General features: G+C 49.2%; 1 protein-coding gene across 3 annotated transcripts in view; it reads right to left on the reverse strand.

Moving 5' to 3' along the window:
• Positions 1–17773, reverse strand: part of EXT1 (exostosin glycosyltransferase 1) — a 309087-nt gene extending 291314 nt beyond the window's left edge. Inside the window, exon 1 of one of the 3 annotated variants that reach the window (XM_089335608.1) lies at positions 17652–17773. In XM_089335608.1, the coding sequence (XP_089191734.1) occupies positions 17652–17758 (107 nt within the window). In that variant the 5' untranslated portion in view covers positions 17759–17773. Of the gene's footprint in view, positions 1–7940; positions 8051–15844; positions 16807–17651 lie in introns of those variants that run through there. The other 2 variants (XM_002710745.6, XM_089335607.1) reach the window with 2 other exon arrangements.
• Between the last annotated feature and the right edge of the window lie 1415 nt (positions 17774–19188).

Here is a 19188-nt window from a genome sequence, read left to right on the forward strand (position 1 = left end):
ATTGTGCCCAAAATACACAGCCTGCTTCTCATCTCGCGCCAAGCAGTATCAAATCCGAGCTGACAGCAGGAAGGTCTCACTTTACTTATACTTAATGAAGCATTCACCAAAGTCCCTTTATAAAAAGCCAACGTGAAGAACACGCCACATGAGTCTGTGAGAGGTGACAACATAACCCCGTTCTAATAGGGGGACAGGGTCAAGTTCCAAGGGACACAGTGGACCCAATGATGGCAAACCTGCTACATTATGGAATCCAACAGGAATCAGATCACATTTAGGGTTGGTGGGGGGAAAAATGGTATCCTAGAAAAGTCTACTGTGTTTGCTCATAAGTACAGTTGTGTCTCCTGTGGTCAAGAATGAAAATCTAGGTTCTGGTGTGTCTGAATGTTGCTAGGTCTTCTTCCAATCACAGTAGAAGATGCTTCCTCGTGGCTACCTGGGCTGCTTTTCCAGGTGTATCATCAAGGACAGGCACACACTGCTTAAAGTTAACATGCAGAAGCCGTACAGCAGCCTTGGTGCTGCTGCTGCCGACAATCCCTTCCTAAAAGAAAAGTTGTCAATTGTTAACAGCCACGTAAATTGTTCAGAGCAGAAAGTGATTCGCTGTTATCGTTTCCTGGTTTGCTAAGTGCCCCTGCATGATGGGACTGCTCGCTTGGCTACTTGCATTGTTAGAGAACAAACACTGGCTTCACCTGCTTCGTCTCACACAGGTTTATCTCCAAATGTCATTTCAGGCGATGCCACTGGCACATCCGCCGTGCAGTCCAGTGTTTTTTCAAGAGGCACGAACAAGACCTACATAACTACTCAGCTTCACAGAAGTGATGGGAAACATAATCCTTTTGTAAAAGGAGGAAGAATTGTCTTTAAAGACACAAAGTCATACTAATGATCTGTGCTCTTCGTGGAACAACTTGTGGGAAATGAAAATCTTTCGTATTTTGGCAACAGTTCCAACAGGTGGTTGGAATTCTGGGCTCTTGCCAAACCACCAAGAGCTTCTAAATGACTGGCAAGTTACAATATCATATTGCACACTACAGTTATAATGAGCTGTAAACAGAGAGGTCAAATCAAAGAAATGAAATTAAAACAATGATTAAACACACGCAAATGTGAAGGCTGAAATGACACAGGTCTATGGTGGTTTAATGGGCTAGATAGACCAATAGTGACAGCAGCGATGGTTCTTCGTTGAGTGTCTACTATATACCAAGCACTGCTCTGAGTATATTACATGGATTACTACTCATTCAATCTTCACAGTAACAACCTTGTGAAGCAGGAATTGCTATTACCCCATTTCACTAGAGTCTCACCAGGTAATGATAGCCACTATGGAATTCAAACCTCTGATACACAGAACCCATATGTCCAACCTCCAGGTGCTCTCCAGCTGCAAGGGAAGAGATGTGAGTTCCATAGGAGCTCCATGACCTTGGGCAAGTCACCCTACCTCCCTGGATCTCTATGGCCCTACCGACATGGTGCCAAAGTTCCATGCCTGCTTCTTAAGACTCCCTCGATAATCTGAGTGCTCTTCTCACCAGACAAAACTATGTCTCCAAATATTTGGGGCCAGCTCAACACCACACTCCCCTTCCTGAGCAAACATCCAACACATATGCAGACATACACACGCATGTACAAGGTGATGGCCCCAATCAGCTGTGGGCTCACAGGTCCCCATGCAGGAAAACCAGATGAGAGAAACTGAGACCCAAAGAGACGCAGATTCCAATACTCTCAAGACGATCACTTCATAATTAGAATTTAAGGGTACTCCTTTCTTAGTATATTCTTATAGAAATCTAGGATTTATTTTGACATTTAACCCTTTTGGTCTCTTTTATCCCTACTTGAGGTTCTCCTTGGACACTGCTAAGTCTCTAATAAGTGCATGAAAATACTACTCTTTTAACAGTACTAAACATTGAGGTAAATTTTATCTTAATGTAAAAGACTGTCCATATTTCTAAAAACATGTAATGTTAGCTCTACAATCTAAATTCAGAATATATACATTTCTGCTTTTTGAATCAACAAAAGACTGACTGCCCTACATTTACAGGTTTGCAACATCACACCTGCATACTTAAAATGCAGTTATCATAAAAAGTGTGGTTTAAAGGTATCTTTGTTAATGCAGTGTGAATTTGCAAAGAGCATGTAGCATATAAGAAATGGCATTTGCAAGAAGAATTTATTCTCTGCCTCTCAGTAAAGCAAAGGAATTCAGTATTAGATTTCTTCTGATTGGATTTTTGGATTACTCTAGATATATAAACCTAGAAATAATAATTGTGGAAAATGGCCTTCCCAACCTCCATAAAAACATAAAACCTAACTCATACTTAATCAGGTAGCATATGATGATCATAAGATTTGAATCCATTTTTAAGGCCTAATACAAGTGATCGTAAGACCGTGCATCCTCCATTTTATCTCTACACCTTGAGTGCATTTTCCAATGTCCCCTAGAATTCCACCAGCTAACACAAACAAGCAGGAGATGTGAAATGTAGAAATGGAGGCCTGTGGAAGCAATGAGTGCAGACTTTTACTCTGTATTTTCTTTTTCCCTTTGTTTTTTAATGAAACGATAAATCGCCATGTGAACTTGTGGGAGCGCAACAAAGCCTGGCGTCACTACATGCTCTGCGATAATGCTCCTCTATCGATTCACAGAACTTGGATGGAACCTGAATGAAAGTCAAAAGTTTCTGTTGCTGGTGTTGTTGTTGTTGTTTTGTATCCAACAGATCTTTTGGGAGAAAAATTACAACTAAGCATATAGGCAGAGAGTTCCACTAACACAGATTATGAAAATTAAATGATTAAAAGACCATACTGTAATGGCTTTTCCTGTAGCAATAACATTTTGGATTTATATTATCCACCAAAGCCCCTAGGGTCACTTTAATTTTGCCTCACCGAGACCATTACCCAACGCAAAAAAAGAAGAAAGGTCCTGGGGGAGGGTGTGGGGAGACAGATTTATTGGAAGAAATTTCCCATTTGAAAATACAAACTCTGGGTACATAACCAAATGAACAAATCTTGCAGGGGGGACAGAAGGTTTGTGCTATAAACCAAAGAGACTGACACTGATTTTTAATCTACAGTCAACAGTGGTAAAAGACCCATTGGTTAAATAAATGTAATTTTTTTTCATTGATGCTACAAAACTCAATGCCTACTATGAGTCTGTCAGGCATGATGCTGCAACTCCAAGACACCTCGAGAGCAAGTTCAATGTCATTTTCCCAAGGGAGACCTTTCTTGTCCTCTGATCTAACTGTTCCCCAAAGGTTCCCTGTGTTGGAGGCATGGCTCCCTTGGTGGCAGGACTGGCTGCAGAGGTGGAGCCCACCAGGAAGTCCCACTGGCCACTGGGGTGTGATCTCCAAAAGGATTAAGGCAGATCCCTTACTAGTTTCCACAAGAGGAACTACAAAACCATGAACCTGGCCCGGTCTCTCCACGTCCTGGTTTGAGATGTGACCACTCACCCCTACATGCACTCCCTCCACAATGTGACACCATCTGGCCTGAAGCCCACAGCACAGGCCACACCAACAGGGCCTACACAATCTTGGACTTTGAACTTCCAAAAGTGTGAGCTAAATAAACCTCCTTTTTCTCCATAAATTAGCCTGCCTCGGGTATTTTGTTATAGTGATGCAAAATGGTATAATGCGAGCTCCATATTTAAATCTGCAACCCCGTCACCTCACCTCTACTCTTCACTGTACATCCAAACCACCTGGTGAGCTATTCAAAAACCAGAAGACTCAGCCCTGGAGAGTCTGGCCTGGACTGGGCTGAGACCCCCTTTCAGAAGCTCCCCAGATTTTGTTGTAAAGCCAAGGTTGAGACCCACTGCCTTACCCACTTCCCATATGGTGCTGGTCCTCCCAGCATGCACCACCTTCTAACAGGAGCCATGATTTGCACGGCACCAGCTGCTGGACTGAGCATCTTGAGGGCAGGATATGGGTGCTTTGCTCACTGCTGAATCCCTACCTAGTACCTGCACACTATAGGTGCTCAATCAAAAAACAGCATGAATCCTTCCCTCAGGGGCTCTACAACCTACTGAGGGAGACAGAAAGCCAACAAGTTAAACAAATGGGAAGCCACAGTGGGTAAGCACGAAGCGTCTGTAAGAGCACACGCCAGGAGAAACTGGCCTACTTTGAGGCATCGAGGAAGTGACTCTGGGAGAAATGGAACTGGGTGGCAGCTTTCCAGAAAGAGGAGAGAGTGTGTGGAGAGAGAAGGGAGGAGGAAGAATGCGGCTCTGCTACGTGGACGGGGAGGAAGGGAGCAGCGCTGGGTCAGCACGTCTACATGACATGAGGGTAACTGGGAGAAGCCCCGAGGCATGCCCATGCAGGGTGGTATCGGCAGTGGTTCACTCATGTTTTCTACCGACAGTACCACGGACAATTTGTATCCATCTGTCACAGTGCTGGAACATATTTAGGAAGCAAGACATCCATCCTACACTTCCAACCATCACTTCCATGCGCAGTGCCCTGAGCAGTGCAGAAAAAGCCAAGCAACCTAATGACATGTGCCCCAGCAAAACTGCCAGGGGGACCCCTCATCTCCTCCTGCGCCCCCTCCTTAAAACCGCAGCCTCCACGCACCACAGGCAGGCCCACCCTGGCCCAAGGTCCCTCTCTCCACCTGAGCCCAGGTCATTCTGGGAGCTAGTCGATCAAATGCAGCTGGCACTACAGGCCCACACCACACCATCAGAACACTTGCCATTTCTCGCGGTCTAAAATAAACAAAAAAAAAGAAAGAAAAAAGAGCAGACTTGGGGGAAAAAAAGGTTTATTAGAAGAAATTTTACATTTGACAATAATTAGGAACTCTGGGTGAATCAGTAAATGAAATCAGAGTTAGCAATAAATACCAGAAAGCCAGTGCTACCCTAAGAGGCCCATCTCTCCTGAGTCGTCTGGGAAGTTGCTAAGGGCCCACAGACAAGTTTTCTGATGGAGAACTCATTCTTAAGTATCTTTGTATTAACCAAGTGTGTTTAAAGGTTATAAAATGCATGATTTGCTTTTCCACTTTCTCAAAGGACAGTGAACACAAATGATGTCACAGGTCATCTGAATGGTACTGCAGTTCACCAAGTATTTACAGAAGCTCTTGATGGTGGCAGGCACACACGATCCTGGGTGCCGGGACCTGGGAGACACCCTCACTCCTGGGAATGGGGCCTGCTGTGTTTAAACTGCATGCGGCTTTAATTCTGGGCATTCCCTGTGTAACTTCCTGACCCACTTCTTTATGTCTGGGTTGCCAGTGTCTGTCCCTTCTTCTTCTTTGTGTGTGTGTGTGTGTGACAGGCAGAGTTAGACAGTGAGAGAGAGAGACAAAGGTCTTCCTTTTTCCTTTGGTTCACCCCCCAAATGGCCGCCACGGCCGGTGCGCTGCACTGATCCAAAGCCAGGAGCCAGGTACTTATCCTGGTCTCCCATGCGGGTGCCGGGCCCAAGCACTTGGGCCATCCTCCACTGCACTCCCAGGCCACAACAGAGAGCTGGGCTGGAAGAGGAGCATCCGGGACAGAATCCAGCACCACAACCGGGACTAGAACCCGGGGTGCTGGCGCTACAGGCGGAGGTTTAGCCAAGTGAGCCACGGCGCCGGCCCTGTCCTTTCTTCTCAGATCTGTCTGCAAGAATGCTGTTCTCCGCTTTCCATTTACTGCTTCTGATCTACTGTAGGGTGGGAAAGCCAGACAGGTGAGAACCATGTCTCTAAAGTGAGATGAAGCACACTGCAGTGAGAAGCCCACGTGATGCTGTGTAAGTCACCGCACCGGTGACTAAGGGTGGTTTTCACGGCACCCGTCTCAGCTGGGCCAAGGTAGGGCAGTGCCACAGGTGCGAAGGCAGGGCCAGAAGTCAGGCAGCCTCAGCCCATAGGATCCCATGTGTGCTTCCAGGCAAGTGACTTTAAAAGACTCTCTGACTCAGTTTATAAAATGGGATCTTCCTGCTAAGGAGACAAAAGATTACAGAAGATAGTAGCCACAGTACACTCTCAATAAGTTAATGGTTGCTGCTGCTATCACCAACATCAACTGGGCTCAACTACGTGAGTACCCACAGGAGATGGCTTCCATAACGCCTAACCACAGCCCCCGCCACAGGAAACAACTTTAAGCTTTTGTTAAAAAAGGATGTCCACCCATGAAATCAAGAGTGGCTATGTGTCAGGGAAGTCCCTTCAATCATCGGGTCACCAGAGGGAACAACCATCACTATGAAGTCGAACGCAGGGGCCTGGATCAAAGAATTCAGGAACAAATGGCCAGAGGTTAGCAGACACACCTGGGACAGAGGGGTTGCCCAAGAGAGACCTGCAGGAGCAGGGCAGGGACAACTGGAGCAGTTCCAGTTCAATTTGTGCACCATGTCCCCTCATTCTAAGTCCTGTGCCCAAGCGTGACCTGAGTGAGTTTCTTCTCTTTGCAATGGAGGGGCCTTGCTGACCAGCTCAGAGAGACCCTGAGGAGCTGAGTTCCACCCATACAAGGCATTTCTCCAAATGTCACCCTTGTGCAAAAGTCAACTGCCCAAGGGAAAACCTGTGTTCTTACGTCAACCTGGGAACCAGGAGAACATGACATCAAGCAAGTGCATGGCCCCCCAGATACCACATTCCACCTGCTCCCACGCCCACCCTGGGCTGCCTGCAGATTCCAGCTTGAAGACCTCATGTAGGTCCTTCCGCAACCCACAGAAACAATGGCTACTGCGCGGGCAGCCCATATGGGTGCTGGTTCAACTCCTGGCTGCTCCACTTCTGATCCAGCTCCCTGCTAATGGACCTGAGAAAGCAACAGAGGATGGCCCAAGTTTAGACCCTCTATACCCATGGTGGGGAGGCCTGGATGAAGCTCCTGACTTCCGCCTGGCCCTGTCCTGGCTGTTGCAGCCATTTGAGGAGTGAATCAGAGGACGGAAGCAAACTCACATGCACTCTCTCTTGCTCACTCACTCACTCTCTCTCTCTGAAACTCCTCCTTTCAAATAAGTAATAATAATAATAAAGAAACAATGGCTGAACTTCCTGGGCACCTACCATAATTTCCCAGGATTAAGGATCAAGGAAGAAATGAGTAGGGTTATTTCTGTGGCTTAGTTAAGAGCCAAGTTAGGAAACTAAGTGAACCTATGTGGTGGATTAGAAAATGGGTTTTCATAATGACAAGAGCCAGCAGAGCACATTAGCATTTACAAGGCTCATTCACACACTCACCCTACCTTCTGGGATCTTCTTAATGAGTCCAGTTTCAGGCCTCCATTTTTACCTGTAGAAACTGAGGCTGGGAAATTAAAAAAAAAAAAAAAAATCCAGGAATCCTTGGGAGTCAATTACTTTGCTGGTCCAGAGTCAAGAGTACTAATGGGCTTTTACAAAGGCAAAAGGGGCCTCACAAAAAATAACCCTGCAAATCTGTCGTTTCTATCACAAGCAGACACACTGCAAAGAACAGAACTAGGCATGAGCTTAGGGTCCACTTTGCTTCCTTCCCCAGTCACAGGAATCCCGTACTTGCATGCTCAGAAGCACCTTCTGTGAACTAGGAGTCAACAACCAAAGAGAAAACAGGCACCAAAGAGGCGATGAGCTGAAACAGCAGCTGAAAGAACCGACATCCGCCCAGCGAGGACAGGAGGGCGGCCGACAGCCCAGGAAGGACGCCCGGAGAGCACGCTGGGGCTGCAGCTCAGGAAGAGGCAGGGAGGATTTTGGCTGTGGCAAAAACAAAACTTCAAAGGAAACCCAGTCGTGCAGCTTCAAAGACCCCCGGTAAGACCAATTAACACCTACCAATGTTTATCTAAGCAGTTATTTAGTGCCGGCTACTTTGTGAAGTGGGCACTCAACCTCACCTTAGAACAGCCACTGCCCCAGCGGGACTGGGTGGGGGCAAGGGGAAGGATTGTCCTGGTTTGGAGACAGGGATCCTAGTCAAGAAAACACTCACTTGAGTGAAGTTCATCTCAGACTTATTTCTAATGGGAAAAAGAGATAGGAAGACAATACCTGAGAAAAACAAACTAGCTAACCTACAGTACTGTTAGAAAAAATCATCCACTTAAAAATCCTGTCTTCAAAGATGACTGAATAGGACAGGAAAATGCTCTTAGGTAACGCTAACAAGAAAACAACATCCAAAAACACATCTGACTTGGATTTTATGAAACCAAAGCAAGGGCTCCAGGTCCAGTGCACACGCAGCTGGCACAAACAAGGAAATTAAGAAAAATGTGTTGAACTCATTCTGTAGTATTGATTTAATGATCATTATTAACATATCCATACAAGCTACTAGGAGATGTAAAGACAGAATGATGGAAACACTGGGGGAGGTGTGCTGAGTTTCACAACAATGGTTAGCTCTCATGATAGCATTAGAAAAGAAACCTAAGGCCGGCGCCACATGAGTGACAGAATCCCTACTATTTGAGTCATCAGCACTGCCTCCCAGGGTCTGCATTAGCAGGAAATTAGAATCAGGAGGCAGAGTCAGAAAACAATCCCTGGCCGGTGCTGCGGCTCATTAGGCTAATCCTCCGCCTTGCGGCGCCGGCACACCGGGTTCTAGACCCGGTTGGGACACCAGATTCTCTGCTGTGGCCAGGGAATGCATTGGAGGATGGCCTAAGTGCTTGGGTCCTGCACCCCATGGGAGACCAGGAGAAGCACCTGGCTCCTGCCTTCGGATAGGCACGGCGGCCACTGGAGGGTGAACCAACGGCAAAGGAAGACCTTTCTCTCTGTCTCTCTCACTGTCCACTCTGCCTGTCAAAAAAATTAAAAAAAAAAAAAAAAAGAAACCCAACTGCATTTCATTATCTCGTGCACTTTCCCAATTTCCCACAAAGTTTAGAGTTTTCCATGATCTGTTTTTTCTCTGAGGGGCCTGAGGTCCTGGGAGCAGTGATGAATGTTCCAGAAACAATCTTCCAGTGGGTCTGGCCTTTCCAGTCTATGGGATCACACTTCGTCCTGGGGCAACAGCACCTCTGCCCTGTCCCACAGGCTTATTTACAACCACAGAGAGAAAACCCTGCTGGGTGCTATTGGTGAGGGCAAAGGGGACGCCCAAGGATTGCTCATGAGCTTCCTCAGTTTACCCACAAGAGCTCTAGGACAGAAGGGAAAGTTGAAAGTTGAATCCACACGGACAAAGTCACAAGGCGTCCAGGATGGAAGAGTTTCAGGAGCTCAATGCTGAAATGTCAGAATGAGAGGTCATCTCTATCACATTGCTGGGCTGTGTATTTTCCTGTAGGAACACGCTGATAAAGGAAAGGACTAAGAAATAAAAGATCTGATACACAAACATCTGACTCACCTCAACTTGTTGAAAACTGTCTTGGAAATAGGTCGAAATTTTGTTTCATTCTTTAAGAAAAAGAGGGAGTTTGGAATGTGAGACCTCTGGCTAGAGCAGTTTACTCACTAGATGTTGAGCTGGTTACCTGATCCTCCCAGGGCCTATATTCTCATCTGTAAAATGAACACACCTCATTCTGTGGTTGAAAGGCTTAGGTGAGCTAGTAGGGTAAATGCAAATAACAGGCACTGTATAAATCTCCCAGTTGGCAGGGAGTTCCTGTTTATTACAGGACCTTGGTCAAGGTGGAGGAGCTTCAAAGTCAATACAGCAAGCCATGTAGCTCTCGGAAACATGAGACTTCAAGTTTACACTTGAATATGAAACAAATTCAGGAGACTGCAGTATCTGAAGACCACTTTGCCTTGCCTGGTTCACTCTGAATTCTCTGGGCTACTAAGTAAAGGAGCAGTAGACCTCAGTAGAATCAACTGGGCACTAGGACCCTGGAAACCTGAGTTGTGGCCCATGCTCAGCCACTCACAAGCTGTGTAGCCTCAGGCCAACCACCTCACTATTGGCCTAAGTTTAGTCACTGGTCAAAAAGCCTGACTTGGGGTTGGTGCTGTGGCACAGGTTAAAGCCACAACCTGCAGTGCTAGCATCCCACGTGGCTGCTGGTTTGAGTCCCAGCTGCTCCACTTATAATCCAGCTTCCTGCTAATGCACCTGGGAAAGCAGTGGAGGATGGCCCAAATCCTTGGGTCCCTGTACCCCTGTGAGAGATCCAAAGAAAGCTTCTGGCTGCTGGGTTCAGCCCAGTGCAGCCTGGTCATTGCAGCTAGTTGGGGAGTGAACCAGAGGATGGAAGATCTCTCTCTCTCTCTCTGTCTCTCCCTCTCTCTGTAACTCTGCCTTTGAAGATGGTTATGAGCAAAGCAGCCAGGCCCTACTAGGCACATCCTGTGGTGTGAGGTTGGCATACACAAGGTCTTTACCAGCAGGGTGTAGCACTGTGTTCTGGAAAGGCCCATCTTCAAGCTTTCTGGGCAAAAGAGCAATCACCACCTGAGTGTATGGCATCTCTCTTTCTGCCAGTTCTGTACAGCCCGAAGCTGCTGTCTCAGGCAAGCAGGCCTGGCCAAGCCACAGTAAAAAGTCATGATCTGTAGGATGAAATCCTGCAGGCCTCTAGCTTAGGTCATAGATTCCAATGAAAATCATCATTTGCTAGACTGGACTCAGTCAAAATACAACTGTCCCCAGATGTAGCACAAACACCTCAGCCTTTCTTCAGGGAGTCCTCGTGAATGGGGCTCTCAGGTGTGCTTCAGAAAACAGGTTCAGATAGAGGTGAGAAAGAGGAGCGCAGAGAAAACTCGAACCTTAGGGTCACAGACGCACTTGCCAACTTCACCATTTTGCGGAGGGCTGGCCTTAACGTTTATTTTTCGACTATGCTCATATGGCTTATTTGAGAAACGCTTTTGTGCTGTGGCACACCTGTGGGAGAAAGCCATTAATGTTTTACACTGAAAATCTAAGAATCTCAATTGCCACCTGTCATTATGGAAAAGGAAAATATGCACCTAAGGTTCACTGCTGGAGATGGACTTGCTGAGGTTTCTGTTAAAATAGTTGGGATTCTGGGGGTTAAAAAAAAAAAAAGTCACTTAACATTCCTATTGTCTTGTGCACATTTTCTTTCTGCTATGAATGCATCCGAATCCAAGTTACCGTTCAGTGGATTCACCCCAGCCCATCCCCTAAACCCCTTAGGGTCACACAGAAAGTTCCAGAACCTCCTCTCAGACTAAACAGCTCCAGGGTCCTACCCACCACAGCCAGCAATCAAGGCAAAGTGGAAGCCCCAGAACAAGAGTTCCCGAATCTGCTGAAGATGCCCTTGGCAGGAAATGTCTATCAGGCCCCAAAACCACAGGGCAAATTGTGTATGAGTTGGTGGTGGTGTTGTACTGACAAAGTCCCCCCAGGTTTTCATCAGGTTCCCAGAGGATTTCACAAGAAAGCCCCTGAGAAGCCACCCATGACGATGGCCTAGAGGGTAGAGAGCTTCCAAGGGTGCACAGTGCTGGAAACTGGAGAATGTTGGTCAAGGAAAAATTCGGGAGGTCTGTATTCTAGGGCAACCTGTCACGGACCAGTTTTGTTTTTTTTTATATTTATTTATTTATATATTTGAAAGTCGGAGTTACACAGAGAGAGGAGAGGCAGAGAGAGATCTTCCATCCGATGATTCACTCCCCAATTGGCCGCAGCGGCCGAAGCTGCACTGATCCAAAGCCAGGAGCTTCCTCCAGGTTTCCCACGTGGGTGCAGGGGCCCAAGGACTTGGGCCACCCTCCACTGCTTTCCCAGGCCATAGCAGAGAGCGGGATCGGAAGAGGAGCAGCTGGGACTAGAACCAGCGCCCGTATCAGATGCTGGCACTTCAGGCCAAGGCATTAACCCACTGAGCCACAGCGCCGGCCCCACTGACTAGTTTTGTGACCTTCAGCAGAAACACATCCTGGCCCCCAGTTTGTACTCCCGTAAAACAAGGATGCTGGAAGCTGAATGATCACTTGCTTTCGAGACTCTCAAAGATACCAGGGCTGTGAGGTACGGCGGCAGCACACACAGGAAAAGGGAGAAGTCAAAAAGACCCGCACAGAATCTTGCCTGTTCCCAGCAAAGCTACTTAAAATGTTCACCACTGCTTTCCTTGGAGGGGTCAAAGATAGAAACCACCTTTCGTTTCCCTCTCTCTCGTCTAGTTTCAGATAGTCAAATTTGAAGTTTCGCAATCATGCCCTCTGGAGGGATTTGAACTGTGAAGTTCATACAAAAATACAGCAATTCTGTAAAGATGCCTAAGAAGCTCAGAAGATGAAAAACAGGAAGAATTTCCCTAAAGCCTCGTTACAAATCATCTAATCACTGCAGCGACATTTTAGCTGGTGTCATCTACATCTGTTAAAACATGTTACTGATGGAAATTAATTATGGGTGTCATAAAAATGGATGTTTTAATATAATCCTGAAAGTCTGGGTCAAGAAGTGCAAGAGAAATTCATTTTCTCTCTGTTCCAAGAGAAAAGTATTTCTGTTCATTCTATGTAGCTCTTGTTGACCAATTAGCAATAAGTCTTCATCAGCAATAGTGCTACAGTCACTAAAAATAACTAAGTTCTTGGCCGGCGCCGCGGCTCAATAGGCTAATCCTCCACCTAGTGGCGCCGGCACACCGGGTTCTAGTCCCGGTCGGGGTGCCGGATTCTGTCCTGGTTGCCCCTCTTCCAGCCCAGCTCTCTGCTGTGGCCAGGGAGTGCAGTGGAGGATGGCCCAAGTGCTTGGGCCCTGCACCCCATGGGAGACCAGGAGAAGCACCTGGCTCCTGCCTTTGGATCAGCGCAGTGCGCCAGCCGTGGCAGCCACTGGAGGGTGAACCAATGGCAAAAGGAAGACCTTTCTCTCTGTCTCTCTCTCTCACTATCCACTCTGCCTGTCAAAAAAAATAATAATAATAATAACTAAGTTCTTAATTGATACATCTATATCTATATATATATATTCTGTGGTATCCTCACTTGGCCATAATAGCACACATTTTCAATGTAATTATCAGATCCCATAAATTCAAAGCAAACTTAAATGTGGTTACTTAGGGGAGCAAATTAAATTGCAGCCTCTTCATAGGCATTTGCTAATAAAGGAGAGAGGTCGAAGAAAACTGATTGTGTTTTTACAAGCTGTCACCAAACGAGCGCTTGGAACACCTCTGAAGCTGTCGCCCTCTCCACAAGCCTAACCTAACGTCCAAGCTGATGAAGCTAAAGTCACGTGATGCGTCGGTATGTGGAGAAAACCTACACAGACCATTCTATATGCCTGACCCCAGGGCCACCTTCCTCATAAGCCTTGGAGACACCTGCATTTGATTGGAGAAGCTGTGCATCTCCCACAGGTAAGATCATCTTCTAGGAAGCAACAGTATTAGCAGTGCAGCTGTAGCTCTTACTCCAGAGCACAGTGCACATTGCTGGTTCTGCTAGTGTGTTTCTTCCGCATTTCAGAGTTTCGGCTGCACTTCGTTTGTCCCAAAGTCAAAAATCAAAGGTGATGATGCTTGCAAGCACCATTTCTCTAACATAAAGAGCTCTGACACCCTAATGAGAGTAACAGGTCACAACTGCAGGAACACCCAGCTAGCAAATACACCCACTGTGCATCCTGTCTCATTGAGCAACAGTAGGGCTGCAAGGGATGCAGGAGGAGAAGAGAAAGAAAACCCAGACGTGACCCTGCTGCAGGAACCCCAGCTTGGGAAAAAGAGCAAACTAACTCTCCTACTCACTGCCACTTTTGAGATGAGACTCAATCCCAGGGTCCCGACCGCATGTGGTCTTTAAACACAAATCAAAACAATGGTGTGGGTACCCAATTTATTGACCCAATCACAAAGGAGTCAAAAATTAGTTAAATTTAATTTGCAGTGACTAAAGTTTCAAGGAAATCAACCCCACCTTTCTTCATTGCTAATCTCAGGGGGAAAAAAAAAAAGCTTCCATTCAGCAGAAAATGTGATTTCATACTTACTTTGGGAATAAGAGGGAAAAGAAGATTTAATTGTTGGATTGGACTGAGGGCTTTTCTCAAATAAATAAAAAATTCAAATTTCCTAAAGCGGAATGTCGGCTGCAGCTCCTTTAGACAAGGAAGAAGAACACCAGGAGCCTTCTACAAAATTCAGTGAGACACTTGGGAAGACATAGTAAGGCTAGACTTCCTCTCCAGTTCCTTCACCAAAAACCAGACAAAGAAATTCCTGAAAGGCTACTAGCATTTCTTTCTTACAAGCCCCCACAGGAACAGGTCAATGTAAGTGCTGCATAAACAAAGCAGTTCATTTCCAAGCGTAGCTGAAGTTTCTTTTGTTAAGAAAATTAAATTCATTGCAACTGCGCCCCACATTCACACATAACTGCCCGGGAACAGGAGTCAAACATGGATTCCTAATAGAGTCTCACCTCGGGCTCTTCTTGAGCTTGAAAAGCACAAGGTGTTGGGGATTGGGGACTTTCTCCTGCCCTCTCTATAATCAAGTATGGAAAGACTTTAATTTCCCTTCCAGCCACTCCCACAGAGGCCAGGGTGTCTGAGGAAGTCCACAGCCAACAATCAAACCCTTCTGTTCAGCACCGCTTTCCCACCGTAGCCCCTTCCTGTTCCAATCAGGTTTGTAGAGTATTTCCCTATTCTGCATTTCATGAATCAATTGCAAAATCTGCCAACCTCTGCCAGTTCCTCTTACGCTCAGCTGAGAGGTTCCCCTGCCTTCCCTGGGCAGCACAAGGCTGCTCTGGTTTTTAGCTGGCGTAACGTGGAAATGCACTGTAGGAGCTCACTAACTCTTTCCCAGCCAGATCTAAGTGAGAGTCTGGGGTGCCAGCCCCAGCCACCAGGAAACTAACCCACCAAGCTCAGGTTAAAGCTGATTTGTAGACTCTGGCTTTGACCCCAAATCCAGTGTGTCAGTTGGTGTCACCGGGAAGGAAGAGGAAGACTCAAAAGGGCTACAAAGTAACCAACTCAGTTACTTAGCAACTAGACAAAACTTGCCTCACTACAGAGGGTAGGAGGTATCTCACACCCATTCAAAGGGTAGCAGTCTGCGATTTATATGCAAATAGATAAAGACAAAGGAGAAAAGGAAATCTAAATTAGTAGCCAGAGTTTACAGCTGTGGGACAGAGCCCCAATTTTTTAAAAAAACAGTTTCTCCTAAGAAAGACATTGGATATTCATCTATGAATGAATGAATGAATGAATGAACCAACAACCCAAGGAATCCAAGGCCACAGGCCCCAACAAGCTCACAGTTCCCCTTCATGAAAGTCAAGGCCACGGGGGAGGAAGCAGATGGGCACACAAGTTTGGGAGCTGAAATTAAAACACCTTCCACCACTACCAGGCATTGGAGGTTCATGGAAAGAGGACAGTGTGTGGCTGAGAAACTCCAGGAGAAGCAGGCACTCCCGCTCCTGAGAAACACACACAAAGCATCCACCTGGGGGAGGGTCTTGGTCAGGGGGTAGACACATGCCTTCGCTGGGATCTGGACATCGCCCCAGACCCCACGTCCCAGGGCCACAGGGGAAGCATGGTTTCCAAACTTGGGGCAAACCCCCACCCGGCACAGGAGACAGGACCCTGCCTCGCAGGCCTCCTAGACAAGAGGGGAAAACTGTCAGCTCCTGGGCACCGGAACCAGGCTGTGCAGCGTGCCCCAGGAGCTCAAACTCCCGGCGCTCATCTCCGAGCTACCCACACCTGAACCAGGCTGCTTGGTCCCGGGCTCCGAGCGGGAAGGCACAGAACCCATGAGGGGCTCTGGGTCCTCACTCCCACCCCCAACCTCACACCTGGCCCAGCCTGGGCAGGGCCACTTACTTCTCATACTCGGTGTTGTCTCTGTCACAGCGAGAATCCTTGTGCTTTTGCCAGTCTTTGCCATGCTTGCAGGTGGTGAGGAGCAGGACGTCCTCCCCGTTGTGGACGTGATATAAGGCATTCCTGGTGTCTGAACCTATCCCTGTCAGGTATCTCTTCCCCTTGAAGACCAGCATGTACTTCCGGAGAGGAGGGATGGTGTTAAACTTCAAAAACCCCCTCTCCCCTCCTGTCCTGGGGTGATCCTTGGAAAACAGGGGAATGGAGACATCAAAGTTGGGTCGGAAGTTTTCGGTGCTGATGCTGGCCTTGGCCAGCATCGCCTGGCCGATGTCAAACCCCACGTCCTCGGTGTAGTCGGGCCAAGTGCCGGAATATAAATTAAAAATTAAGTGATTCCTACCATTGTTCCACAAGTGGAGACTCTGCACTTTGGATCTCAGGTTGTGCACATACTGAGGTGACAACTGGTCTCTGTCTAAAGTATCCAGACTCAGGACAAAGAGGCACGCCTGGCTGGGATCCGAGGTGTAGAACCTGGAGCCCTCGATGGCCGCTAGGATGTTTTGGTAACTTTCGGCGATTTTCTCCCCCTTCTGCTGCGGGTAGACGTACACTTTGAAGCCGTTTTTCTTGCAAAGGGTGAAATCGAAGCAGGACTCCATGCGGCACTTCTTGCCTCTGTAGATGCTCGAGTTGGCGTCTCGCTTCTGCCGGGGGGAGAGGTGCACGCTGGAATCCTCGTTCTCCAACTGCTCCCAGGGAACGAAGGGGCGCAGCGCGTCCGGAAAGCGGGGCCAGAAATGATCCGGACCGGGCTGGTGCAAGCCATTCCGACCGCTGCGCTCCTCTCTCCGGCTGTGGCTCCTCGATGCCCTAAACTGCAAGCCTCCGAAATAAAACAAAAGGGCGAGACAAGAGCCAGCTGAGAGCAGGATGAAATAGCGTTTTTTGGCCTGCATGTGTCCTGCCTGGGTCACGAGGATTGTAAATAAACACAAGAATCACCCAAGTTTCCCAATCAACACTTTCAGCTCCAGTCCGCCATCTTCCCGCCTGTAAAGACTTCAAACTCTCCGCTCCCACCTTCTCTGGATGCCTTTCCCCAAGCCGTGGACTGATCCAGCGCATGTGGGCGATTTCCTTAACTTTCTCCCCTTCGGTCTTTCATCTTCGGGTCGCACAATGCACGGGAGACGGCGGGGCGGAATACCTCGCACCCAGGGCGGGCGAGCAGCGGACTGCAATTCTCGTGCATGCAACAAGACGGAGGAAAAAAGAAAAGCGAGGGGCGAAAAAAAAAAAAAAAAAAAAGCAAACGCTCCCGGCGCCCGATCCGCGGCAAGCCGAAGTGGTCGCCTCGCCTCTCCCTCCGATCGCTCTCCGCGGCGTGGAAGGCGAGCCCCCGGGAAAGCAACTTCAACTCATCCACACTCCCGTGTGCACAGCGCTCCGCTCCCCACAAGGCGGCCGCTCCGGGGCTCCCGGGCCGGCTAGTGCATCCTGCAGCTGGGGCGCCGTAACCTCACAAATCCCTGCATCTCTCTGTCTTCCCTCCTGCAGCGACTCCGCCGGTGTTTACTCTGCGCTCGCGGGGCCGGCCCCGGCACTCGCGGCGGCCCGGCGGGCGGGCGGGCGGCGGCTGCGGGCGGCGCTGGGCGGCGGCGACGGCGGCGGCGACGGCGGCGGCGCGTCCTCCCCGCGGGCAGAGCCGGCCCCGAGCGGCGCTTCGCAGGCCCCCGCGCGATCGCCGCCGACCGCCGCGTTCGGTCGCCGAGTGTTACCCGGTTCTGAATGTTACACTTACACATTCCATTCCCGACACGACAGCGCTGACCTCATCCATCCACGCAGACCGCGCTGCCATTGGCCGAGCGTCACGTCCGGGGGGGGCGGTGCTTCCGCTGCGCCCATTCATAACCCCCCGGCCGCGGCCGCGGCGCCGGCGACCGTGGGGCCGCGCGGGTGCCCCTCGCGGGGAGAGCCGGGCGTCCCGAGCGCGGGGCGGCCCCGGGCGAGCGCCCCGCGGCGCCTCGGCGCGCGCAGGCCCCGAGACCCGGCGGTGCCCAGCCGGGAAGTGGCGCCGCCCGAAGGTGCCCGCGGAGACGCGGCGAAGGCGGGACCGGCCGGGGCCCGCGCGGCTCGCCTCGCTCGGCTCGGCTGCCCCGGGCGCTCCCGGCGCCTCCTGGAACGCCTCCCAGAGCGGGGAGGCGGAGAAGGTGCAGGTTCCTTGGAAATGGGGCAGTGGGAGAGCGCCCGAGGGGCGGGGAAGGAGGGGAAGACTTCGGAGACAGCCAACCCACCTGCGAGCCGCCGAGGCCCAGTATCTGAGTATTTCTTACAAAGCGTGGAATCCGCATCCCTGTTCCTCTACGTAGCCCATCTCTCTTTTTTCTTCTTTCCTAAGGCGACACCGCAGTCCCCAGGAATAAAGAATGATTACACTGCTGCCTGCGTGCCTCTGTGGGGAACACCTGTCCTCCCCCCACTCCTAGCACCCCCCTGTCTGCAGCCCAGGAAAGCTGCTGAGAGATTCAGTCACAATGCCCACAGACATTTTCTGATAGCTGAGGAAACTGGTTAACTTCAGCTTGTCCTACCCTAAGAGCGATGCTGTTTCTCTCTTTGTGATGGGTGTGATGGTAGTTTTAAAAAGATGTCTCTTAAGGATGGGTGACCAGTAGAACTGCCAACCAGCCCAGCTGTGGCGGGAAACTCGAAGCAGAGAATGATCCTAATTACAGTCAGTAGGAGATGGTGGGTTCCTCATTAAGTTGACTTCCAAGGTCCCAGCCCCTCTAAAAGGCCACTACCCCCCCCCCCTCCCCCCGCAAAGTGCTAGGTGCCTAGCAGAATCTGTGGGCCAAGCCCAGCTCTCTGGCCTCACAGGCTGAGAACACCTCCCACCCTCAAGTCCTGGGGCCTGGCCAAGCTGGACACACAGTTGCCTAGAGCAGCAAGCTGTTTAGTGATTGTTTATTATGGGAGGGACTGGGAGGGAAGAACCCTACTTGCCTGAGGCCACAAAAAAAAAGAAAGAAAAGATCACCCAGCTGGGTGTGAATGAAGGCAGGGTTGTAACCAGGCAGGGTGAAATGGTACAGTGGAAACATTTCCGCATCTGTTGTTTCAGATTTGTTTTAATAAAGGGGGAAGGGGTGTGGGTGGTACATCACTGTACATTCCTGAAACCTCTCCCTGTTTCTAACCTGTGAGAGATGAGGCAGCCTGTCCAGATTTGACTTGTGCACCCTGCACAGTCTGGGGAGGCCTGGGATGGGAAAGAGGATTCGGTCATCTTCCAAGTGCGATGACAACGAGGCAGATAAATGCGGTGATGGAAA

The sequence above is a fragment of the Oryctolagus cuniculus genome, chromosome 6 (assembly GCF_051225735.1).
Source record: "Oryctolagus cuniculus isolate XC-2025 breed Fujian yellow rabbit chromosome 6, ASM5122573v1, whole genome shotgun sequence".
Lineage (NCBI taxonomy): Eukaryota > Metazoa > Chordata > Mammalia > Lagomorpha > Leporidae > Oryctolagus > Oryctolagus cuniculus.